This window comes from Quercus robur, chromosome 4 (assembly GCF_932294415.1).
Source record: "Quercus robur chromosome 4, dhQueRobu3.1, whole genome shotgun sequence".
In the NCBI taxonomy this organism is placed as follows: Eukaryota; Viridiplantae; Streptophyta; class Magnoliopsida; order Fagales; family Fagaceae; genus Quercus; species Quercus robur.
Genome location: NC_065537.1, coordinates 29,348,936 through 29,374,672, shown reverse-complemented (window position 1 = coordinate 29,374,672; position 25,737 = coordinate 29,348,936). Strand labels below are relative to the sequence as shown.

Here is a 25,737-nt window from a genome sequence, read left to right as displayed (position 1 = left end):
TGTCAAAACTAATTTAGTCCGCAGGAAAGTCCTAACTGATGACGTTTGTGAGCACTGCAAACAATTTCCTGAGGATGTGATTCACGCTCTGTGGCTTTACCCAGAAGTTTCGACTGTATGGAGTTCTAACTTGATGTGGAGTTTTCGCCAAACTAAACACTTCCCTAAGTTTTTAGATTTGGTGAAACACGTGATAGAGGAGAATAAGGATTCAGATGCCTTTGCTATGATTATCTGGACTTTCTGGTTTTGAAGAAATAGACTCCGAACAGAAGACAACCTTTCCCATTACTGATGTTATTCCAATGGCCAACGACAACTTAGCCAAATTCATTAAAGCCATCCCGGTGTAATCGAATGACTCCTCTGCCGTGGTTAGTGATTTTATACGTTGGTCTCCTCTAGCTACTCATCTTGTCAAAGTAAATTTTGATGCGCAATCTTCAAGGAATCAAGGGAAATAGGTATTGGGGTGATTATTTGAGACTCTCAGGGACTGGGTTTTGGCTTCAATGGCAGAGAATATCCTACTCCCCCATACAGTTGCTGAAGTGGCAGCCTTGGCTACTGTTAGTGTCACGCCCCAAACCCCAAAGGGTCCAAAGCATGAGAGAGACGTCTCAAGTACCTGTAAATTTTTTTTTTCCTTTTTGACAATTCAATCCACATAATTATTATCAAGTGCCAACAACAAGAATTTTCATAATCATCCCATAGAATATACTTTCAGAGTAAGTCAGAGCTCTAAGTATTAATTACAAGGACCATAGGTCACAAAAGAATAGAGGTCTGAAAACAACAATTACATAACAACAGCTTGTCCCATCAGTGGAAATACAGTCACAACCACTATAATATACAAAAGAATGAGTCAAGCCTAGTCTAAGATGTACACCATCTAATATATCCATTACACAAAAATTCAGCCTCCATCAGTAGTTAGTCTAACTACTATTAGCCACCAAAAAGATGTCTCAAAAGATTGTTGCCTACTCTGAAAAGTTATAAAATTAATAGAATGAGACAAAGCCCAGTAAGTAGCACAATAATGGGGGTGGGGGAAATGTAAGTTTCATCTTCAATAATAATAATATGACAAAAATGATTACATAATGAAGCACAAAGTTTCTCAAAGTAAATACCTTGAAACTATATACCATAATCTGTGAGTATCAACAATATAATTTCTAAAACCATAATATCTAACATAAGATAAATTATCACAAATCTACCACACTACCACATAGACCGGTCAGGGGATCCACCCATTCACAACTGGCATGATATTATCCTCTCTGGTATGCAGACTCTTGGCCCCATGGATAGCAACCTCACCCATACCCTCAAGGTTTTTCTCTCCCCCCATGGGCAGCAGAGAGAGCGCGTCAAATAGGACCTCTCTTGCATGTGGTCTCTTGGCCCCATGGACAGCAGCCTCACCCACACACAATCAAGGAACCTCTTCCCCCCATGGACAGCAGAGAAGAACGCGTCATCCAAAGTGAAAAGGCACTGACCTAAATTTGATTCCATTGTCACAAAGACTACGGAAATCAAATCGGGTGATCACCGGGAAATCACACATGGCATAGGGCTAAAATCACATAAACTCACAGGTTACCTTACTTTGAAACACATAGTTCATATCCAAATAGTTTCAGAAAACCTTAAATAATCTAACTTCTACAAAGTTTGTAAGGTTTTCAAACTTCATTCTTGTCAAAAGATTTTCTAACAATTTCTCAAATAATACAAGACAAGATAAGCATCTTTAACTTTTCAATACACCATAAAATCAATGATTTTCTTATCAAAGATTAATTAAAAGATGCTCATTTTTCCATATAACAATTCATGCATTTCCCCAAATGTAATATCAAATATGATGCATTTTTCATATATAGTAAGGGTCACAACACAATACTTTTAAGAAAGCATATATCCATATATATCATTTTCCAAATGTGTTTGACTCAAAAACAATATTTATAAGATATGGTTATTTTTCAAAAATACCCATTAAAAAGCTACTTACCTCGCAACCGCATAATCCTAATTCTCCAAGCTCCAAGGGAAATTAGCTAGAATCTAAACAATGTCAAGCAAATCTATCACAATGAGCACAAGGCTTGAAATTGTATCTAACTACAAATTAGGAATTGCCAAGTAAGAACTCAATTAGGCAAGCCTAGTATTCAACCTCACATGTAATGTATTCTACTTCCAAAATTTCTCAAAACACTTTAATTTGCAAGGCATAGACTCCCATTTATACTCATAAATCTTTCAAGGTGTCATATCTAACATCAAAACCTCCACACTTTACAAGTGCTTCCCACAAGATTTTTATAACATCATCAAGTGACCCATGACACCAAAATCATAGTTTTCTCCAAGACAAACAATTTAAATCTTTAACTAGCTCCAAATGATCAATAAAAATTATATTCATCATTTATCACATATTGTAACTCAAAACCTCTAAATTTTCACCACAACAAGCCTTAGATAACCATCATTATAAAAATCATGAACTCACTCATCAAATACATCCACCAAGACCAAAATCCATACATATAAACACATGAATATCATTTCCAAAGCTCTTAAATCACATGAATAACATTATTAAAGCTTGAGTAAAATAACCTCAAACAAGAACATAATACTCATCAAAAAAAATATTTGAACTTTTACCTCAAATAAAATAATGAAGATGCTTTGGAGTTCCTAAGTATTTTTCCGGTGATCTTGCCGGAAAAATGATGGTGAGATAGTGTATTTTGGAGTGGAGGCAGGCGGGTGAGTGTGTGTGTGTTTCAGCAAAATGAAAAGAAAATAGAGAAAATGAAAGAAAGAAAGAAAGGAGAGAGAGCCGGCCAAAGAGAGAAGGGATGTGGGTGAAATTGAGTGGATGAGAATGATGGGTAGTGGGGTTAGGTGGGGGACACACGTGTCCACAAAATGCTGACTTACCCTTTTTTTTTATTTTTTTTTTATTTTTAAACTCACGGGATGTTACAGTTAGGGCTTTAAGTTTTGCTCAAAGAACTTGGCTTTTCAGCTCTTGTTTTTAAGGTGATTCTGAAGTGATAATCAAAGCTCTTAGTCACCTCCTATGGACACCTTAAAGCTGAAGCAAAACTGTTTTTAGAAACCTTTGTAGGCCTCGTTTGGGAGTTCATAAGGGAATAGAATGAAATGATCATAAAGGAATAGAATGAAATAATCATAAGCGAATGGAAAGGAATGGAATGAAATGTATTTAAGTAAGGAAAATGAATGGAAAAGAATGGAATGAAATGGAATTAAGTAATCTTGATTAGATATTTTAAAATAAAGGAATGGAAAAGAATGAAAATGAATGGAATGTAAGTAATCTTGTTTGGGAGTAACATGGAGGGAATGGAATGAAATCATTTTATGACAATATTACTATTAGACATTCTATTTTAAAATAAAGAATTGAGTATATAGGGGTATTTTGGGAGTTTTAGTAAAAAAAAAAAAATCATAAAATTTAATTTCATTCCCTTCCATTCCTTCCAATTTCGAGGGAAATGAAAATTTGAGGTGTTAAAGAAATAGAAAGGAATGAGTGTTCCCTCCTACCCATTCCATTTCCTCTCACTTAAACTCCCAAACAAGGGAATGAGCTTTCCATTCACTCCATTAAAACTCCCAAACATGGGAATGGAAGAATATTTTAAAATAATTCTTTTTATTCCTTTCCATTCTATTCCATTACCTCCTCCCAAACGAGCCCTTAGTTTTTCTCATATTTGTAGACAGAGAAATTCTGTTGCTCATAATCTTGCTAGACATGTTAAATGTAGATAGAGGATATTCTTGTTCATGTACTCTTAACGGATTTTGACTAATTTCAGATTAATGGTAACCCTTGGTAATTATTCTAAAAAAAAAAAAAAACCATTTTAAATAAAAATAAAATTTAATGCTAATGAAGGGTGTAAAATGTAAATGATATATTTTATCGAGAATACTTATATAAAATTTAAACTCTTTTTAATTTGTTTTTTAAAGTTACAACTATTACTAAATTATGTTAGTTTTAACTAAGGCGAAACTATACTATTGATCCTTGAAGTTTGCCCTATGTACGCAATAGGTCCTTTAAGTTTAAAGCAAGCATAATTAGTCCCTCAAGTTTTAAAACTAAATTGTATTAGTCTTTTAACTAATTGCCATTAGTGATGTTACTTACGTGACTAACGGAACAATAACTTGACATTTTCTTTAATGACGTGGCATGTTTTTAATTAAAAATTAAAAAAAATAATAATTTCCACGTTAGAAACAATATTCAAAGTATTTTGAACCTATTGTATCTTGTATTTTGAACTCGGTACCAACAAAATTAAAAAAATTATTTTGAAAAGAGCTTCACAGAGATTATAGATTACGTATTGAATCAAAAATCTCTTATATTTTTTCTCAGTGACCAAAATGCTTTGTTTTGGTTCATCTACCCAAACACTACAACAATTCCACCACTATCACTTTCTCTTTGCAGATCGTCTTTCTCTTCTCCGCCGATTCTACAATAACAAAGAAACAAAAAAAAAAAAAAAAAAAAAAAAAAAAAAAAAAAAAAACCCACCCACAAGAGAGAGAAGAGAAGAAAAAGCCAAGTCTTGCCACCGCCAATGGAGACCCAAGCTCTAGCCGCCGCGGGTAACAGCCCAAGCCCTAGCTTTCGCCAGCAACAACACTGCTTCTCTCGCACAACCATTGACCTGCTGTCGCCTCCCTTTGCAAATTAAAACCTAATACAGTCTGCTCTGCCCTCTTGAAGAATCTCATGGGAATCAAACACAATTGAATTTATCTTCCTAAACTACAATTTGTGACTAGTTATATTACTATTTTGTAAGGCCAAAATTGAATCCCATCACATTCTTATACAATAGGATAGTCTTGAAAGTTGATACATTCATTGGTAGCAAGGAAAGAAACTAGACAATATGGCTTGGTTATGGTCCACCTTGCACCAAAGTTGATTTTGGGAAGTGGGAAATGGAAAAAGCCACTCACAATACAGTCCTATATATCTTCAGTATACATCCCTGCATAGACAATATAAGCACTGTCATGAACTTATACAAAATACAAAATACAATAGGTTCAAAATACTTTGAATATTGTTTCTAACGTGGAAACTATTTTTTAATTAAAAACATGCCACATCATTAAAAAAATGCCAAATCATTGTTTTGTTAGCCACGTAAGTAACACTACTAACAGTAGTTAATAAAATGACTAATACAACTTAGATTTAAAACTTGAGAAACCAATTATGCTCGCTTCAAACTTAAAGAACCAATTGTACACATATGACAAATTTCAGGGACCAATAGTATAGTTTTGCCTTAAACTAAGGGTCTGTTTGGGATCTGCTTATTTTGCTGAAACTAAAAACTTTTTGCTAAAAATACTATAAATAAAGGTAAAAATTAGCTAAAATAGTATAGTGGGACCCATGAATAGTAACAAAAATAAGCTTAATAGTAAAATAAACTGACTTTTTAAGCTGGAGTCAAACTCACACTAAGGTGTGTTTGGATATTACTTATTTTGCTGAAACTGAAAATTATTGCTTAAAGTACTATAAATAAAGGTAAAAGTTAGTTAAAATAATACAGTGGGCTCATGAATAGTGCCAAAAAGTGAAGTAAATTCATGGGTTCTACTGCACTTTTTGACACTATTCATGAGTTCTATTGTATTATTTGAACTAACTCTTATCTTTATTTGTTTCTAAAATAAAACTTTTACCTTTATCTATCGTACTTTCAACAATAATTTTTCAATTTTAACCAAATAAGCTGTTCCCAAACACAGCTTAAATATAACTTATAAACTTGTGAATAAATAGCATAAGCAAGCAAAATTTTGATTAAACACCTCGGACTTACACTATGACACAGTGTACCACGAATCTATGATTACGAGAGATTTCCTGTTTTTTCATTCAGCAGCAAAAGAGGCTTTTTAGAGAGAGAGAGAAAGAGGTAGATTATGGCGTGTAGTAGGCTGATGTGGGCAACAAGGGCTGCTTCATATCTGAGGATCTCTGTACCATTCACACTCAGGGTCAGGGGCTTCTCTTCTGGTATAAAATTCTCAATACCCCCCAACTTTTCTCTCTTCTTTATTTGTACAGTTACTTATCCAGATATCATAATAATATTTGTATGTTTATGTCATCGTCTGAAATGGGTACTTTAAAGAAAAGGGTTATTTTTTTTTATTAGTGCAATTCAATTGTTGCAGTTAGTTATTGGATTTTGATCATTTGGTATTAAATGCAAGAAGACTGATTAGAATGTATTGGTAAAGGAAACAAATTAAATGGTTTACGTTTACAGATTAGTGTTGCTGATGGTATTGCCTTCATCTTGTGCTAATTCATTTTATGCTTTAAAATTGTGGGGCTGTACCCACCCTTTTTCGGAAGTATATTTTCAGCGTTTTGCTGAATTTCTTGGGTCTGAAGACGAAATATTGTGATGCTGATCTAGTTATGCTTATCACATGTTAATAGTTTTTATGCTTGCTTACGTCTTCATTATTCCGATTCATGCAGTGCAGTGCTGTGGTTTTTTCTGAATCTTTGCTTGTATCCGTTTTATGATTGAACTTACATGGTGGACAAGTGTTGTTCCAGTCCTTTTAGAGTCCTTTGTAAAGGATTATTCATTGACTAAGAAAGTGTCCATTCAACATGAAATATTAATATCTTAATTGTTATACACTGCCAAAGGAATGTCAGTAGGTGAAATGTAGGATCGGTAAATGTGGCAATCTCTCAAGCCCAGAATTTGGCTTCAAGCTGCCCCTTCTTTTTCAGCGTAAGAAGGGGGTAGAGAAAATGCCTTGAGCAAAAATTTGAGTACCAGGCGCTACATCGCTGAAGTAACCCATGCCTCCTCTTTTTAGTTTGAATGTTTAAATATTTTTCTGAGGGAGATTGGGATTTAGCACTTAGCTAATGCTTAAGTATTATATCTGACATGATTATATAAAATGTAGCAAGAATTACAAAACTTTAGTCCAACAATTGGGTCATTTCAATTCTAGTCAATGCCGTTATTTATCTTCTTAAAAATAAATTATGGTCATACTTATCAAATAACTAATTTTTATGGTATTGTGTCCAATTAATAATTAAATAGCTTATGTGGCCTTTAAAGAAGGAAAGTTGCACAAGTATAAGGGATTTTATCAACATTGTTAGTTAGTGTGTGCTTGATATGTCATTGGCCCATTTCATTGCAATTTATGCTTTTTGGAATGATATTTCACCATCATGATATTATGGCTGGGTTTGGCTGAGAGGTCTTTGATTTGATTGTTTCCCGGTTTGCTGTTGGAAGGACTTGAGTAGCTTTCTACTTTACAGAAAAAAATATTGAGCTTGCTTGAGACTAAGGACCTTGCTCAATTGTCCTAAGTTTGTTTGTTTAAAGGATGGGTACTATATTCATGCTCAATTTTGTTTAGAGTACCTTGTCTTATATTAATTGATCAAGATTGATTACAGTTAAATTTCTCAAAAAAAATAGATTCAAGGTTTGGTATGCCAAATTGTTAGGAGAAAATTTTCTAACAGTCTGGTCATAGGCATGGCTGCTTCACCTTTGGAGTTAGATGCATAACTTTGTGTTTAAAGTGTTGCCATGTTGAAAACCATATGTCTTCCTCAAAGTGTTGTGGTACAGTGCATGGTTGGTGCCAACTGTAGTCTTTGTACAAAAGATGCTCAATTAATGTTGATAGATCTTTACCTAGGCTGAAGGGTAGAAAAGAATTTATAGCAGAGTGGGTACATAGGTATAATCTGAACTTTGATATTGGGATTTTGCATTGATATTGGGATTTTGCATTGTTTCAAGATTATGTTTTTGAAGGTGCAATGGATTAACTCTAATTCTAACAGAGAAATATCTTGCCTCTAGGGCTTGCCATGCTAAATTTTTTTATTTTATTGATAATCAAGAAATTTTATTGAGAACACGCTGGGAAACCCAGCAACAAAGTACAAACAACAAACAAACAAGGCTCCTAGAAAGGCAAGCCAACAACAACAGTTACTACAAACCTGCTGGCTAGAGCAAGGCTATAACAACAAAGAAATCAATTGACAGAGCACAAATAGCACCAAAACAACCAGACTCAAACAAAACCAACAATCTATCCACATAACAACTCCCCCCCAAAAAAACCCATAAGGAATAGTTTGTATAATCCATGAGCTAAGAAATCCTAATAAGAACAGAATCTGCAAACCCCCAACGATAACAGAGTTCTTGATTTATGTTGGAAACTAGCATAAAGCTTTCCTCCCTAAATCCGAAACTTAATTTGCTTTTTGATGAAATCCACAATCTGATCCTCAGTTCTAACCAAACCTTGGAAGATAATAGCATTCTATGTCCCCAAATATGATATATAGCTGCACTAAAACCAACTTGCTACAAACAGCCTTCATAGACTTTACGCTCCAATTCTTCTCCGCCCAATCAACAATGTTAGCCCAATCATCCCCAATATTATCTTGGCAGCACCAGTGTTTGATTCTTCTCCAATTTTTTTGAAAAAAGGAACACTCAAAGAGAAGATTATCCCTGTTCTCCACAGCATTCCTGCACATGACACATAGTGTGTCATTCCCTATGCCTCTTGTTGCCAATCTTTCTTTAGTAGACAACCTATCTCTTATTGCTAGCCAAGAGATAAAAGCACACCTAGGGATAGCATTAGAGAACCAGATAAGCTTCCACCAAGCAACCTCAGGTATGTGTTTTCTGATCTGATCCCAAATACTAGCAACTGAAAAACTCCAGAACTAGAAGGAATCCACCATGCCTAATCTGTATCAACAAATTCAATTAAAGACAGCTTGCTAAGAATAGCTACCAGGTTCTCAGATCTAGCATAGTCCCAAATCTAAGTTTCATCTTGTATAACACTAGCAAGTTTTGCATCAACAGAACTTGCTGAGTCATAAATCACACTATGACCAAACTTCAGAAGCAATGGGCCCTTAGGATGCCAATTAACATGCCATATAAAGAAATTAGTCCCATTCCCCACCAAAAACTTAAGATGAGGTCTGAATAGGTCCCTGAGTTTAAGAATTTTCCTCCACCCCCATGAACAATCATGTGGAATTTTAAAATTCCAGAAGCTTTGGCCCTTCAAGAACATTGTAATCATGGAATTCAAACTTGTTAACTTTGATGTACAACCTTGGGTGCAGATTATGAAGTCTGCTTGTGTGTGGTGTGTGTGAGATTTGCGTTGGGGGGGGGGGGGGGGGTTGTTGGTGGTTGTGTCATGTCTGTTTCTCACACACACAAAAACAAGCTTTCTGTTAAGGGATTCAATATATAATCTTATTATTGGTTCAATGATGATGGGTAGATTGATCCATGTTTGAAAACTATGACAAGGTCTTTGGTTTAAGCCCGAGGGATAGCTGCTGGTGTACTAGTCTGATTTAAAGTTTATTAAGTTGGTGCCTATAATTCTGTCATGCGGATGCATATTATGTATTGTCAGTGTCTGTTACTTAAAGCTTATTAAGTTGGTGACTCTGATTCTGTCATGCGAATGCATATTATGTATTTTTAATGTTTGTTTGGGAACAACTTATGTAGCTTTTTGCTTTAAGTATGCTAAAATATACTTGTATATTGAAAAAGTGAAGTTGTAAAAAGTTGTACATGAAAACTAAAAGCTAAAAGCTGAGCTTATAAGCTTTAGCCAAACAGACACTCAGTCTGTCTAAAATTCTAATGACCCAGCCACTAGATATCGGACAGCCTGTATAGGTGGTTACACATCATGATTGAGACTAACAAAATTCTAAAAATAATTTTTTTGGCTGTGATATGAAAAAATTGTAACTGCAACTTAGGTGTAGTTATTATGAGTTTGAAGTATTTTGTTGGACTTATCCCGCTATATATGTTTTTTTCTCTTGCAGTTTTGAAAGATTTAAAGTATGCTGATTCTCATGAGTGGGTGAAAGTTGATGGAATTTCAGCTACCATAGGCATAACAGACCATGCTCAGGATCACTTAGGTGATGTTGTTTATGTTGAATTGCCTGAAGCTGGGGCCTCTGTCTCACAAGGCAGCAGTTTTGGTGCTGTTGAGAGTGTGAAAGCAACCAGTGATGTTTACTCTCCTGTTTCAGGCAAAGTAATTGAAGTCAATGAAAAGCTCAACAGCTCTCCAGGCTTGGTAAGTCGTGTCACCCTTGAATTAACCTTCTGATATTTAAAATAAGATTTTGTGATCCATAGCCTCTATGAAATTCTATATCCATTATTTTCGGTTCTGTGAGTTAAAATTTGACAAATTGTTTTTATTTTTATTTTATTATTTGTACTATCAAAGTGCTGCAAGTTCGACAGAAATAGGGAACCTTTGAATATTTGGATTCCCATTATCAGATTTACCATGGAAGTTCAATCAGCGATTGAAATTCATAAAGGATGTGTAATCATTCCATTGTTTCCCAGTAGGAATCAAATGATTATGTACAATTTTTCATAAGATCTGTCCAAATGGAGGACATTATAGGTTCTGAATAAGTAACTTGCATGGTGCAATGTTTTGCACCTACAGGAAGTTGCTGACTTATGATACGGTTCTTTGATTATTATTCACTTATGCATGAATTAGGGAGTAGTGTAGAAAGTGCAAGTTTTTTTTATTATTTATTCCATTGTTTTCCACATATCACTTGGAGTTAGTCCATCATTTCTAATTGATGTGAGTAGCTATTACCTTTAAGACTTGGTCAATGTATTGTCATTCTAGAGTATTGGAAGTTACCTCATTTTTTTTAATCAGTAAATATTTTATTAATCAAATGTACAAGGGGCGCTACCCATGTACACAAGAAATTTTTCTATATGCCAGTCTGCATGTGTTTTTATATGTTCCGTTGTTTTCCACATGTCACTTGGAGTTAGTCCATCATTTCTAATTGATGTGAGGAGCTATTACCTTTAATACTTGGTCAATATATTGATCACTCTAGACTAGAGTATTGGAAGTTACCTCATTTTCTTTTAATCAATAAATATTTCATTAATGAAATGTACAAGTGGCGGGGGATAGAGTGAAGTTTTGGACAGGTTGGTGGTGTGGGGATTCACCACTCCAACTGACCTTTCCGGTTGTGATTGAGATTGCTTCCAATAAAGCAGCCTCTGTGGCCTCTTGTCTTGAACAGTTGGGGATAGAGGAATGGAGAAGTTGGGATGCTCGTTTCATTCGGAGACCAAATAATTGGGAGATGGGTGTTGTGGATGAATTTCTTTGTACTTTGGATTCTAATTTACCTCCAACTGAGAATGGAGACCGTATGAGATGGAAGTTGACGAAGAATGGGGATTTTGATATCCGCTCGTTTTATAATAAGTTACGAGGTCCCTTGCCCATTATCTTTCCTTGGAAAGGTATTTGGAAGGTTAAGGCTCCTCGGCGTGTTTCTTTCTTTGTTTGGACCACTGTTTGGGATAAGATTCTTATAGGTGATAATTTGCAGGATAGAGTGTTTGATTTTGTTGATTGGTGCATTATGTGTCGTTGTAATGGGGAGATGGTGGATCATTTGCTTCTTCATTATGGAAAGGCTTATCGGTTGTGGAGTATAGTTTTTAGATCATTTGGGATTTCATGGGTCTTGCCATGATTGGTTGCAGATGCTCTTTTTGGTTGGTGGAATTAGTTTGGAAAGCACTCCTCTAGCATTTGGAATTTGGTTCCGTTATGCTTAATGTGGTGTATTTGGAGGGAGCGAAATTGGCGGATGTTTAAGGACATAGAAAGCTCCGATGACCAGCTGCTTGCTTCTTTCAGTGGCTCCCTTTTTGATTGGTTTAGGGCTTGGGGACTCACTTCTAGTGATTCTCAACCTATGTTTCTTAGTTCTCTCTTTTGTAATTAGTATTTTCTTTGTTTTTTCTCTTCTCTTTCTGTAATATTTGATCTGCCTTATGCCTTTATGCATGAGGTAGCTTTCTGAATATGCATCTTTATTACTTATCAAAAAAGAAATGTACAAGGGGCACTACCCATGTACATGAGAAATTTTTGTATACGCTAGTCTCATGAAACCATTGTCTTACATACATGTGGGTCCCACACTCTTTAGATCATGTAATGATTTTTCACTTCCTTCAAAATTCTTGGCATTCCTCTCCCACCCAATGCCCCACATGAGACAATGAGGGATCGTGCTCCAAATCTTAACATTGCTCCATTCGCTAAACTTACCTTAATTTGTTATGAGCTCCACAAAACCTTTGGCATAACCTAGTGAACCCTGAAAAGAGAAAATACCATGCTCCATAGCTCTCGAGCAATTGGACAATAGAGATTAAGTGATTTGTAATTTCACCATCCATCTTACACATACAACTCCGAGTTATAACAATTAGTCACTGCTTTCCTGAGATTACCACTAGTTAGGAGTTTCCTAACGCTACTGTCCAAAAGAAAAAACTGACCTTGGATGAGAATTTAGGCCTCCATAGTCTTTCAAGGAAAAGATGAATGAGCTGTAGAATTTAACATTTTTAAATAGGATTTGACTTTAAAAACATTCCGTGAAGATGGATTCTAGCATAGTTTATCCACCCCACTTCATATTATCATACTAGAATAAATTATGTCCATTAATGATGCAACAGAATCCAGCTCTCACTAGTATGTGGAATCCACACCTTATAAGAGTGAGAATGCATATATTGGTTGCATAAGATAATTATTGAAGAGAGAAGAAAATAGAGGAGAGTATGGAAATTGTTACAAATCCATGGGTAGAGCTTGCTCTTGAAAACCAGCTTGCAAGGGGTTTGCAAGGCATAGGGACTCACTTTAGTGACACTGACTTGATGGTAGCCCTTTCTCTTTTAGTGGCTCCACTCACCTATTAGTTATTTTAATCTAGCCTCTAGGTGTTGATCCCATACTCAATCAGCTACACCTGATTACTCGGGGTGGTGGTTGGCTCTAGGGATGGCAATTTCTGCCCGATCCGTGGGTACCCGGCCCGGCCCGACCCTAATGGGCCGGATTTTACCCGGTCCGATAAGGAATAGGGTTGGATTTGGGTCTTTAAAAAAAAACCCGAACCGGGTTCGGGTCGGGTACGGGTTTTTATGAAAATCCGGCCCGGACCCGACCCGACCCGGTTATATATATAAATAAAAATACTAAAATACCCTCATATATATATATATATTGTTATAAACCCTAACATTTTCTTCTTCAGCTCACTTGCAGCCCGCCTCTCATCTCTTCTTCATTTCATTTCAATACTCTCACTCACACAATCTCACTCTCTCACTCACAAATCACAATCTCACTCACAAATCTCAATCTCACTCACTCTTAATCTCACCTTCGGCCAACTACCCAACCTCTCACCGTCGGTCCAACTCTCGCCGCCGTCCCAAGCTTTCGCCGCCGTCCCAAGCTCTGTCAGTGTCACCGTTCACCGCCGGTCTCAGTTCGTTCTGTTTGGGTTCATTACGGTTTGGGACCTTTGGGATCGTTAGGGAGTTTGGGTTCTTTTTTTTTTTTTTTTTGTTTGAGAATCAAGTTTGGGTTTGTGATTTCTGTGTTAGGATTTGTGTTTGTGTTTGTGATTTTGAAAGTAAAAATAAAAAATCTGAAATCTTTGTGATTGTTTTTGGGTTTTTAGTTGCTACTCTGTTTCGATTGAAGAATATGATCTGGGGTTTTTGTTTTTGGGTTTCTAATCTAGGTTAATGAACATGTTCTCGGCATCTTGGGGTTTTTTTTTTTTTTTTGGGTTTCTGATCAGACTGATGTAGATTGATGAACGTGATTTGGGGTTTTTTTTTGGGGATTTCTGATCTTGGACGGGGCCCACGGGACCCGTAGGGCCCGACGGGGCGGGTCTGGGGCACAGGAAAAAAACCCGTTTATTAAACGGGGCGGGTTCGGGTTTTTGGAACAGACCCACGGGTCGGGTTCGGGCATTAAGAAATCCGGTCCGAACCCGACCCGTTGCCATTCCTAGTTGGCTCTGATATCAATTGTTACAAATTCATGCGTAGGACTCACCCTTGAAAACTGGTTTGCAAGAGGAGGGTGCCCAAGAGCTTATAAACACTTAGTTAAACTTATATTTAATCCATGTGGGACTCTATAATCATAACAGAAGTAGTGTACCTAAGTAAGTAGCCAAAAAAAAAAAAAAAAAATTTGTGTTGCTGTCAGATGAAGTTCGTTTAACATCAACTTTGTCCTTTTTATTCCAAAAAAAAATAAAAAAAAATAAAAAATTGATCTACAATGTTAGGGGAGAATTTTTTAGAAATTATTTGGGGCAAAATATTTCTAAAGGGTATTATTTATTCTTTATTGGTAGATGTATTGTATGCATGTATGTAGGTGTGTAGGTGTTATTTATGTATCTGCGTGTGCATGAATGTGTATTTACCATGGTTAAACTTTATTAGAATCTCTGTTTCTGCCTCTCTTTGGTGAATGTGTAGGTTTAAGGAAAATTATTGGAGTTTTGCCTGACCTTTTGTCAATGTTTGATGTTTCAGATCAATGCGAGCCCATATGAAAATGGATGGATTATAAAGGTAGAAATGAGTGATAAGGATGAGACTAACAAATTGATGGGCTCAGATCAGTATTCCAAGTTTTGTGAAGAAGAAGATGCAAAGCATTAGGTGACACTAAGTTAAACTTTACCGGATAGAAGATGATTCTCTAAGACTCTTTTAAGTGCTCAATTCTCATTTCATTTTACTTTGAAAATAAAATGTTTCGGCTTTACTTTCTTGTTCTTCTCTAGTATCATGGACAGCTTTGTCCTCATCTTCCTTTTTCTCATTTAGTGTTGAAAGCGGAAATGTTGATTAGCTGTTTCCTCTAAGGCATATTAAGTACTAATTTCTGAGTTTAATTTGGTCCATACTCTCCAAATATCGTGGCAATGTTGGTGCAATTTGGAATTGATTAACTGAAGTGCATCTAGAGCCATGAAGAAATGTCTAGCCCGCAAGCTGCAAAATAACCTTCAAATGTTATCTTAAACGTCTGTCTGTGAAATAGTGCTTACAGAGTGTTGCATTTTGAACACTTACCCAACCCAATTAACCAAAAAAAAAAAAAAAACCTTTGTTACGTTAAGTTGCAATTGCTAAAAGCATATTGATGTTCATCTAAAAAAGAAGCATGTTGTTGTTTCATTTCAACCCAGAAATGATCATCAGAGACTCTTAATTTTGATTTTTTTATTGACGTATATCTAAAAAAAGGCATATTGATGTTGATGTTGCTTTTCAATCCAGAAATGTACATGAGGACTCAAATTTTTTTTATTTTTTTTCCCTTAATGATTGATCATTCAGTTTGACCAACACCGGACCTATTAATTGTATCTTATAATATTCATTAACCTATATGATGCCAAAAAAAAAAAAAAAAAAAAATATATATATATATATATATATATGATGCCAGGAAATGCTTAACAAAAAGTATTCTCGTATTAAACAAACTAGTTAGTTAATATTCACAAGCAAAAGATGGTCAAGACTCTCGTAAACCACCCCCCCCCCCCCCCCAAACAGAAAAAAAAAAAAAAAAAAAAAAAAAAAAACTTGTAATTGGCACTTCCTAATAGTTTTAATAGAAACGTCCATAATTTGAGTCCTCTCCTCCCATCGTATTTTTTGAATTATAAAAAAAAATTGATAAAATAAAAGAATTTGTAAAAAAATGATCCAAACTTAATTTTAATATGATTTATAAAAATTATGATTTTGATTTTTTTCTCAGTAAAGTTGTGAGTTTTAACTAGAATTAATTAATATATAAATTTTTCTCTTTTTAATAAATTATAATGTTTAATAGTATATATCAACACCAAATAAAAGACAATAAGGCAAATGTTTTACAATTCAGTGGCATTTTTGGTTGTTCCTTATAAGAATAGCTATAGAAAATAATTTGAACAATTTGAACATAACTCAAGTGCCAATGATTAAAAAATATACAATTATATAAGTTTATCGAATGTCTCCTTATTGTGTGATTAGACAATTAAAGTAAAACAACGGAAAAAACAACCTCCCTTCAAAATAAAAATAGAAGATTACAACTATTTTCAAAAGAAGCAACTGAAAGACACCAAAAATATACATTTTTTTGCATATTAAATTAGTAAAAGTGGTAATCAAACCTATCAAGACAAGGACTTTATGCTGAAGGTAGGACTCATCATCACACACCTACATAACTTATGTCAATACTATATTTTGTTTGCTCTTGATTTGCATGTTGGCCCCCGAATATTACAAAAATATCATTTTCTTGCTGGAGGACTGTGGAAACATCTCGATTACCATGGTCCAACTTGTTTGGGTATCAGTGCACTCAAAGTGCCATTTTATGTCAAAATGATCAAAATACTCCTGATCAACCTAGAGTTGACTAAAGGTCAAAATTGGTCAAAATCATACTGAAAGAACATTTTCCATATTTTCACATCAAATTCGAGGCTATTAGAGATTTTTGTTAACTTTGATCAAGTTTGACCCGAGGTTGACTCTCGACGACAACCAAAAACCTAATTTTGATCCAATCGTTGAAACGGGTTGGAATTGATGCCATTGCAAAGAATATTGAATTAATTTTCCAAAAATTGCTCATGAGTTGAAATCATATTTAAAATAGTTGAGATATCTTAAAAGCTGTGCCAAGCATGTCAGCTCGGTTCCTGAGGTTGTAACTTTTGATTCGATCGTCTGATTTTCAAAACGTCGATTGTTGTGGAAACTATACACCAATAATTTTCTAGTGCCACCGAGATCAAGTTGATTAGAGTTCAAGAAGGCATCCAAATCAGCAGTCGAAGTCAAAAAAAAAAAAAAAAAAGAAAAAAAAAGAAAAGAAAAGAGAAAGCCAAAATTGCTAATATCAACAAAAAGGTACTTGATGCACTCTAAGTACAAGCCAGGTATGGATGGTGCACACTTAGTGTGTAGATATGCCTAAAATTCATGGTTTGTGCTTCTATGCCATTTTCACATGTTCCAATTTGCATGTTTGGATGCTATGCTTGAGTGCCTTTTAGCTTCTATATCTTGTCTATGCCATATTTTCTCTCTTTGAGTCATGGGTAGGGTGTAGAACTAGATCTAGTGGTCTAGGCCTATGTCCAAACACCCAAGTTCAATAAAGGGTTTGGTTTAGAGTCTTTCCTACTTGTTTGGCTTCTCACATATTTTTCCTTGCTTTTACTCTTAGATTCATCTCTTGTTTTGTCTTGTTTGGATGCTCCATGTTCATCCATGTTTGCATGTTTAGATTTAGCTTCTTGCATCCTTACCATGCTTCACATGCTTTATGCTTCCCTTTAGTATGTGTTTGTTTACACCTTATGCTTTGCCTTTCTTATTTGTTTGCATCCTTTGCATTCATATTTGTTTATCATTGCTCATGCATGTGTCTTTGCTTGTTGTTCGTGTCTTCAAGTATTGCTTCACATATCCCATGCGGGTTCATGCTTGTCTTTATACGCGGGATCCCGAGTCCCTTTCTTGGAGCCATGCTTGTTGGCATGTAGGTCGTCCATAATCCAATCTAATGGATCTATGGACACTATATCCAAACCCACATTTGTCCCTTGAGGACACTCTTTCTCTTTGCTTGCTTGCTTGTTTGTTTTCTCACATGCTGTCTCTCTTCTTGCTTGTTTGTTAGCATGTTTCCTTTCCTTTGCTTGAGTGCTTGTTTGCTTGCTTCCTTTCTTTGTTCCTTTGCTTGTCAACATGTTTTCTTTTCTTGTTTGTTGCATGTATAGATGGAGTGCATGCATGACTTTAATGATGCAAGCAAAACGACATAGATCAATAGATTAGGATGCTTAGCCTTTTTGTGGGGCTTCTCTTTCTTTCTCTTTGCCTTTTCTTTTAGAATCATGTCTATAGCTTTCTAGATTAGGGTTCCTTTTCTTGTACCTTGCTTGGGCCGCATTCTTTGAGTACGATAATATTTGAATCTTTCCATTCTTGTACCTTGCTTGGGCTATACCCTTTGGATGTCGGCAATTTCTGATATACTTTTCCCCTTTGTGTGTGATATATGTGGTGCATGTTGCATGTTGCATGTTGCAAAGGTAGTTATGGACTTCGTGTGATGGACATACGTGGTTGGGGAGGCAACCTCTCCTTAGAAATTGATGTTCTTAACCTTAGAGTGTGGGTATATATTCAAGACTTGTGCTGTAGGTGCATATTCATGCTTCACTAGGTGCATGACCTACCAGGTGTGATCGCCTTTATCCATGTCAGCCATTGACATCCATTTCCCCATGTATGTGACACCCATCATGTGTTTCATACTTTGGTGAGCCTTGGCATACCTTAGTCTGAGCACATTAATGCATGTCGTATACATAGACATGAAACCCCGCTGGTGCGCCGTAATGCACCAAATGTGAAAATCTGCCTGATTTTCGCATTGAAAATGTGGCATCTTCTTGCCATATTCTCATCACGAAAGTCTTGGTGAGAATAATGTTTTAGGTGAAATGTTGTCAAATTTTCTCAACGAAAATAAGGCGAAATATTGCCGGATTTTTACTATGGAAATTTGGTAATAAATCACATGTGCTAGCAAAGCATCGACAAAGGCCAAACCTCAAAGCCCATTCCTTTAGAGCCCTAAAAGCTAATGCTAGTATCTTGTTTTTATTTGCCAATGACCAAAAATTAAGATTTTATCAAAACAAAGGACTGTCTCATGACAGGCGTTGTGGGGTGTCTAACACCTTCCCCACACGTAACTAGATTTTGAACCAAAAATCAAGATTTTTTATCATCCAATTAGATTAGGGAAAAAATGACTTTTTCTTAACTTAGGATTGATAATAAAATCAAATAGATTTAGGTGACCAATCACAACTTAGAAAAAAAACCCAATGATTGGCGGCTACTTCACAACTTGTGATAATTTAAAAAGACTCGTTAGTAATAGGAGGTAGATCACATTACCCAAGCGTAGTGCAACCACCGTCTGGGGTGGGGAGGCATGCGCGTCGCCGTTCCTAGGTGGTTGCCACTATGAGGCATTGACAACACACTTAATCAATAGTCATTCAAATTAGGGTCTCACAATCTTCTTCACTTAAATCCCTAATGTCCTTATTTAGATCCATTTTGTGGGGTATTGTTTTTGAGCTTAATTATGTTACTAGGTTGGCTTTGAACCATTTTTAACAATCTATGGAAAAGCGCTAGTTACATTTGTGCTATACTCCAAAATAACTGGTCTAGTCATAATAAAAGATTCTTGATAGTTGTTAATAAAGCCTAGATTAGTATATATCTGATGTAGGACTTATCACACACCCATACAACGCACACTTAATCAATATCCAATCAAATTGGGGCATCTTACTCCCTAATCGATATGGTAGAATCAAGCTTATATAATGGTCCAGTTTATTTTAATTGCCTTCCAAAATTTTCCTTAGAGATACGTGATATAATTATATTGTATTTGTTAGAATTGGTGCTCTAAAATCCAATTGTATGTCATTATCTATTAAATAATAAAAGTTATTTTATTTTTTGAGGTTATTGTAATGTGAATATTTGGATATTATCTTATAAGTCCATGAGATGCATAGTATGTGATTTAGGCATGGGGATATAATTTGCATGCTAAAGATCAAAGTTACACATTCTTTGTAAACTCAAAATAATAGTTCATAGTTGGTGATGAAATTGGGGTTTTAATCTACAAAGACTATAACATGTCAATTAAAATTATATATCTTGATTATGGAAGCTAAGACTTCTAGTTGATGTGTTGATATATCATGACTTATATTTTCCTAGACTCAAGATGCTATTGTGGCTACTGACATCACGAAAAAGATAAAAGTGTGGAATGACTCTCAATTTTGAGAGGACCATTAATCCGATCATGAATGGTAGGTTGCTTTGATATATCAGGATTGAGTTTTTAATCTAATGGTCAAAATCTCCGTATGTCAGGCAACTGCACGTAATGTTGAAGAAATATATATTCTTAAGATGGAATTCATAATTTCAATAAGATACACAATAAATCCCCTTGAGATAAGTTTAATGAGAATTATTTATTTAAAATGTTAGGTATGACTACTTTAGTAAAGAGTTACTAAAGTTTATATATATAAAAAATTAGATTTCATAAAATATAAGAATAGCTAAAATATTAAACCAGGGACTTAAGGAATAAAATAGTGATTTATGAAATGGCAGTTAATTAAGACTTTATTTCACCATGGGTATTACATTGAAAGGTCAAATGATATTCAATTAATAGAGTCTTGGGTTATAATTATATTAATAAAGTTTAGAGTGCAATTATATTTCCATAGTGGTGCTAAATATAATTAATGGTAATCTTGGGCTTGTTAAGAGTTAACAAGAGGCTCAAAGCCTATTGAAGCTAGCGCTTTATTACATCCTTTACACCCTTTGGTCTCATGCCATGCTACAGACTAAAACTCAATTAGGCTAATCCAAAAGGCCACCTATTGAGAAAAGAAAAGAACCTGTATTTATTGATTAAATTTGATAGACTGCACTTTGGGCATATGTGGAATTAAGGTGACAATTGTATTTTCTTCTCTGTTTTTTAGAGTTCACGTATGTTTCTCAAACACTAATTCTAGAATTCAAGTTTATATGTTTACTTGCAAGAATGAATTAGGGGCTGTTTGGCTTCACCAATATCCATAACTCATTACTTAGTTTCCATCACCCAATACTCATTTTTGGTGGGTCCTAAGCCTAAGATGTGTGTTTGGTGATGTTTTTAGTTTCAATTCTCATCACTCAAATAGACTGATGGTGGCAATGTTGTAATTCCACTTAAGCTGTGGGCCCCACGATTATTGTGTTGTCTAATCTGTAAAGGAATTGAAAATTTTAGTGTGTTTTATGAATAATTCAATAATTATAATGAGAGGTACTTAAACATTGGATGTCTCCATGGGAAACACAGTATCAATCAATTTAGCTGAAAGGCTCTTGGTAAAATTTTAATATTTTTTTATTTGAATTTTTTAAATATATATGTCCTATTTTAATTGGACCAATGTCCAATCATTTAAAGGGAAGGTATAAATTATCAATTTTGGAAGTAAGAGTAAGATAATTATCTAATCATTTTACGCATGTAATTTTTGGGCTTGGGTCAAATATGAATAGGCACATACATTACACATATCACAATTCACATGCTGACATAGCCCAAACATGAATTTGCCTAAGCCTAGCCCATTTGCACCTCAATAGTGTCGAGAAAAAGAACTCAATGAAAAACATTATCCACACCAGTTCATCCCACCAAGAGCTTGAACTACCGTTCTAAAAGAAAAACTATCTGTAAGCATAGGAGCCAAAGGATAAGAGAAATGGATGGGATACAGCAAGTAGCCTTACCCATCCTTGGAATTGTAGCAGCTGCTGCTGCTACCTTCTATGCTGTAAGCTTTTCTGAGCTTAGAGAGGTAGCATTCTCCTCCTCAGTCCTCACTAAATTAATAATAGTTTGAGACACTTCTCTGATTTCTTTTGGACTTGCAGAAATCATTTAATGATTTGGAGGACTCTGAGACTGAAAATGGAGGATTCAAGTATGTGAGCTCAAGGGAGAGACGGGCAAGAAAAAAAGCAGAGAAACAAGTCAAAAGTTGAACACAGACAGCAAAGTTCTTGGCTGCTGCTGTGAGTATTTTCTTCTTTTATCACTTGGCGCGCGTTGTAACAGATTCTACAGTTTAGTGTGTAATATGCTTTTTATGGGTGTTATAACCATTATGATTTACCGTAAAAGTTTATCGTTATGCTTTATTTATTAGACTTTAATTGTCGTTTTTTTTTAGAAGATGATTGTCGTAATTTGCAAAGCACTTTCTTCTAATCAAGAGTAATTCTACCATACCCTATTAATGTTGTTTTGATTTTGACCCTTAATTTAATTTAAGGGAATACTTATTATTGGTAAAGCAAGTCATGTATATAAACAAAGAAAAACAAATCACTTTTCTTTCTACGCTTCATTCTGTAAGCTTTTTTTTTTTTTTTTTTTTTCCTTCTCAAATTGAGGATATTTCCATAATTATAAAGATATATAAGTTTATCGGTCTTTTAGAGGTTTTAGAAATAGGGTCATTCTACCATATCCACAATTTTTTTAGGGATATGGTACCCACCTTCTGAACTATTAAATTAGTGTTGTTTTGATCTTGACCCTTAATTTAATTTAAGGGAATACTTGTTACTAATAAAGCAGGCCATGGATATAAACAAAGAAAAAAAAATCAGTATTCTTTGTACGCTTTAGAACTCTCTCTACGCTTCTATCTGTAAACTTCTTCTCTCTCAACTTCTTTCTCTTCCAAACCAACTACAAGACCAGAGCCATCACTACTAAACAAAATCCTAAGCAAGACCCACAATAGTTTTCAGTTTTTTTTGGAAACATATAGGTGAAAAAGTGTGTAGAAATAAGTGTAATATTGTTTAAAAACTGAAAATATGTGTTTTAAATAGTGGACCAATCAGGGACATAGTATTTCAATTCCAGCCGCTCTCTGCTTCGACAACCGTATTAACCTAGACCGTTAAGGCCGTCAAAAAGGTCACACTTTCTCTCTTTTTTCTTCGACTAAGTTAATTTTAGTACTAATAAACGATTATTATGGTTTTTTTTTTTTTTTTTTTGGACAATCAACGGATGAGATATATGTGAATTGTCTTAACTTTTGTTCCCTGTTACTAATCCGATTATTAATTGCTTTAGTTTGGGTGTTGTTTGTTTTGAAGGTCGATTTGGATTACAAGAGTTCATTAAGATTCTAAGTTTCATTGAGGATGTTGGGTTGAATATTCACCACAATATGAGGTTTCTGAATATCAAATTATGTTGCTATCTACCAACAATTGAGAACCAAAATATGAGATCATTATTGTTGCAATTTTGTGATTTTGTATGATTGACTTGCCTTGGTTGTTTTAATGAGTTGGTATGCTCTTTGCATGGACAACTCAATCATGGATTTAAAAAGAAGGCATGCCAAGTGCTTGAGGAAAGTTCTTATAGAATTGCAAATAGGGGTTTCTCTCAACCTTTTATTTTAGGCCTCTGTCCTTGAAAAAGGCATGCCAAAATTAACTGCCTAACTGAAGGGAGTTGTTTGTTGTGTTGTTTCGAGAAGGCATCAACTTTTTAAAGCTTGCATGCATCGTTTTGTTTTTTAATGTATTTGCTTTTAGATTGTTAGTACGCCATGGCATGATATGTTTCATTATGTATTCTTAAACGTTTTGTGGACAATGGGAAAAATATTTTAAAGTTTTTGTGTGATACTGAGCTTGTTTAATTCATTTTGCAGTGGCGTTGGATTAATTAAGTTCTATTATTGCAGCTGGATGGGAAGTATGTCATTTATTCTTACACTGGGTGGAGTGATGAAGATTTTACCATCGAATCATGAAGTACTTTGTTGTCTGTAAACCACCTATTAATGGGTGTTTTGAGGAAAGAGTTCCCAGAATTGTTTGAATCAAATCACTTAAAATGCATTTGACAAAGTTTTATACAATTTGTTTTTCTACATGGCAACCCCACTATTCCTTTAAGGAGCTCTTCTTCTTCTTCTTCTTCTCCTGAACCAACATAACTGCATTAAAATACTTCAAAAGAACCAGAGACAATGTACTTGAGGGTTAAGTGCAAAACCTGCCCCATTTGCCAGCTACAACTATAAGGACAAAATTTAAGTACAGTATCTAGGTATTGTTGTCCCTTAGGTTCCTATTTTAAGATTCAATTATGTGACTATTTAACTAAAAAATTCATATAGCAAGATCTTAAGAGGAGCTTGCCCAAAAATAAAAGTCATACTCTCCTTGGAAAAACATTTTACCAGTTGATGAGGAACAGTTATGCTAGGTGAGACTTGCGTGTCTCCTGATCAAGGTGAAAATTGAAATGTTTACTTCCACTTGAAGGTGGGCCTAAGATTATTTTCATGAGGCACTTGCAATAAGCCTATAACTAGGTGCTCTTAATGAGACCTGTAACTGCACATGATCAGTCCAGGTATGTGCTTGGCAAAAACAGGTGTGTATTACCAATAGGTTAATGCTGCTAAGATGTACTAATATTAATATATATATATATATATATATAAGAAAATAAATAAATAAACAAAAAAAATAACTAATATATCCCTATTAATCTCACACATTAATGTTAATTAGAAAAAGATAAATATTAAGAAAGTGACCTCAACTATGTCATTTTAGAGGGAAATATGCCTTGAATGTGATGGGAGCTATCAAGGGAAATACGTAGGAAGTTAATTGGTATATTCGAAGATTTATGAAAGAAACCAAGATAATTCTAGCTGACTTTTATTGTGTTTTTGTTCTTAAAAAGTATTTGAGCACAACTTTGAAATGGTCACACGTTATTAGTGGAGAAAAAATGATGGATTCATATGAAAGCAATTGTACATCATTCACATTTGACTACTTCATCAAATTATGGTAAAAATTGTAGCCTTAAAAGAGCCATTATGTTATGGTGGGGGCCATACATGCCGCTTTGTGGGAAACAAATTCCTCTACCAGAAGAATGAGATGGTATGGATCCTACTAGCTTTTGTTTGATTCCTGTTAATGAAATGAATATTCAAGGGCAAAAAACATTAAAAGAATCAAAGTTTTACCAGGACCACCATTTTGAGTCCTTCAAGGCTATCATAGTATTATATATAAGAATCCTTAGAGTATATAAAAAAACTTCATCAAGAAATACAAGAGATAGATTATTTTTGAATTGCTTCTTCTCAAGTGGTCATCCACTGCATCATATTATTTATGATACTAATACATATGTCTTTCTCTTTACTATTGATGTTTCTCTATTTCTCAATGTCCATTCCAATAAGAGCTTATATATATATATATATATATAGAAGGAGATAAAGACCGAAGCAACTAAAAGAAGACAAGGTGATTGTTTATATGGCTTAGTTTCAACTTCTAATAAATAGGTCTTGCTTACACTAAGGAGTTAGTGTGGGCTACTATCAGCTGCCCATGTGAATGAACAAAGTAGAGAGAGATGAAAATTGACTTTTTAATAGCCAATTATGTTATAATTGGACTTTCCAATATGTTCTAGGAACAAATACCTTAAGGCTTGAGAATGAAGAACTTGCAGAAACTAAAAGAAACCTAAAAATGTTTTTGTTGTCGTATTGTATGTATATAGTAGTAGGCCAATTTGCAACTTGCACCCAACACCCTCATTAAATTGATTTAGAATTACCAATATGTTCTTGGAAAAAAAAAGGAATAACAAAAGAGTTAGAAATGGAATAACAACAGGTGAGACTTCATGCAAAGACATAATGGTTGAAATGATAAACTATGAGAGAGAGAGAGAGAGAGAGAGAGAGAGAGAGAGAGAGAGAGAGAGAGAGAGAGAGAGAGAGAGAGAGAGAGATCAGTGCTTTTGTGGCACTGATATGTCTTCAACAAAGAAAACCTTTCATTGCAATTAGGGCTCTCTTAAACTTAGCTGGTGGAGGTTCTAGTGACTCAAATAAGGCTAACACTTATCATTATGGTC

The 25,737-nt window shown here is 34.9% G+C and overlaps 2 protein-coding genes and 1 long non-coding RNA gene across 10 annotated transcripts; 2 read left to right on the top strand and 1 right to left on the bottom strand.

The window, feature by feature from the left end:
• Positions 1 to 697: 697 nt before the first annotated feature.
• LOC126721104 (uncharacterized) lies at positions 698 to 2,964 on the bottom strand. 2 transcript variants are annotated; one of them, XR_007653819.1, is made up of 3 exons: positions 2,698 to 2,964; positions 2,036 to 2,088; positions 698 to 994 (listed from the first exon to the last, which is right to left on the bottom strand). It is a non-coding gene; the product is annotated as an uncharacterized LOC126721104 (long non-coding RNA). The 2 variants fall into 2 exon arrangements; XR_007653818.1 differs by lacking the exon at positions 2,036 to 2,088.
• A 2,952-nt stretch (positions 2,965 to 5,916) lies between these two features.
• Positions 5,917 to 15,012, top strand: LOC126721099 (glycine cleavage system H protein 2, mitochondrial-like). The gene is made up of 3 exons (XM_050424112.1): positions 5,917 to 6,133; positions 10,013 to 10,272; positions 14,628 to 15,012. Exons 1-3 carry the CDS (start codon positions 6,040 to 6,042, stop codon positions 14,754 to 14,756), a joined length of 483 nt encoding a protein of 160 aa, XP_050280069.1. The 5' UTR covers positions 5,917 to 6,039; the 3' UTR covers positions 14,757 to 15,012.
• Positions 15,013 to 21,411: 6,399 nt separating this feature from the next.
• On the top strand, positions 21,412 to 23,712 carry LOC126721097 (uncharacterized). Of its 7 annotated transcripts, none has more exons than XR_007653811.1 (4): positions 21,412 to 21,601; positions 21,678 to 21,802; positions 22,920 to 22,998; positions 23,489 to 23,712. XR_007653811.1 is itself a non-coding variant. In XM_050424111.1 (3 exons), exons 1-2 carry the CDS (start codon positions 21,506 to 21,508, stop codon positions 21,786 to 21,788), a joined length of 207 nt encoding a protein of 68 aa, XP_050280068.1. In that variant the 5' UTR covers positions 21,412 to 21,505; the 3' UTR covers positions 21,789 to 21,802; positions 23,489 to 23,712. The 7 variants fall into 7 exon arrangements, 2 of the variants coding, with proteins under 2 accessions (XP_050280068.1, XP_050280067.1); XR_007653810.1 differs by having other exon boundaries at positions 21,678 to 21,818; XR_007653809.1 differs by having other exon boundaries at positions 21,413 to 21,601; positions 21,678 to 21,878.
• Positions 23,713 to 25,737: the final 2,025 nt, after the last annotated feature.

Coding starts and splice junctions, on each gene's coding strand:
- LOC126721099 (XM_050424112.1), top strand. CDS start 6,040: ATGGCGTGTAGTAGGCTGATGTGGGCAACAAGGGCTGCTTCATATCTG. Junction 6,134..10,012: donor GGTCAGGGGCTTCTCTTCTG/GTATAAAATTCT, acceptor TTTCTCTTGCAG/TTTTGAAAGATTTAAAGTAT. Junction 10,273..14,627: donor TCAACAGCTCTCCAGGCTTG/GTAAGTCGTGTC, acceptor TTGATGTTTCAG/ATCAATGCGAGCCCATATGA.
- LOC126721097 (XM_050424111.1), top strand. CDS start 21,506: ATGGATGGGATACAGCAAGTAGCCTTACCCATCCTTGGAATTGTAGCA. Junction 21,602..21,677: donor GCTTTTCTGAGCTTAGAGAG/GTAGCATTCTCC, acceptor TTGGACTTGCAG/AAATCATTTAATGATTTGGA.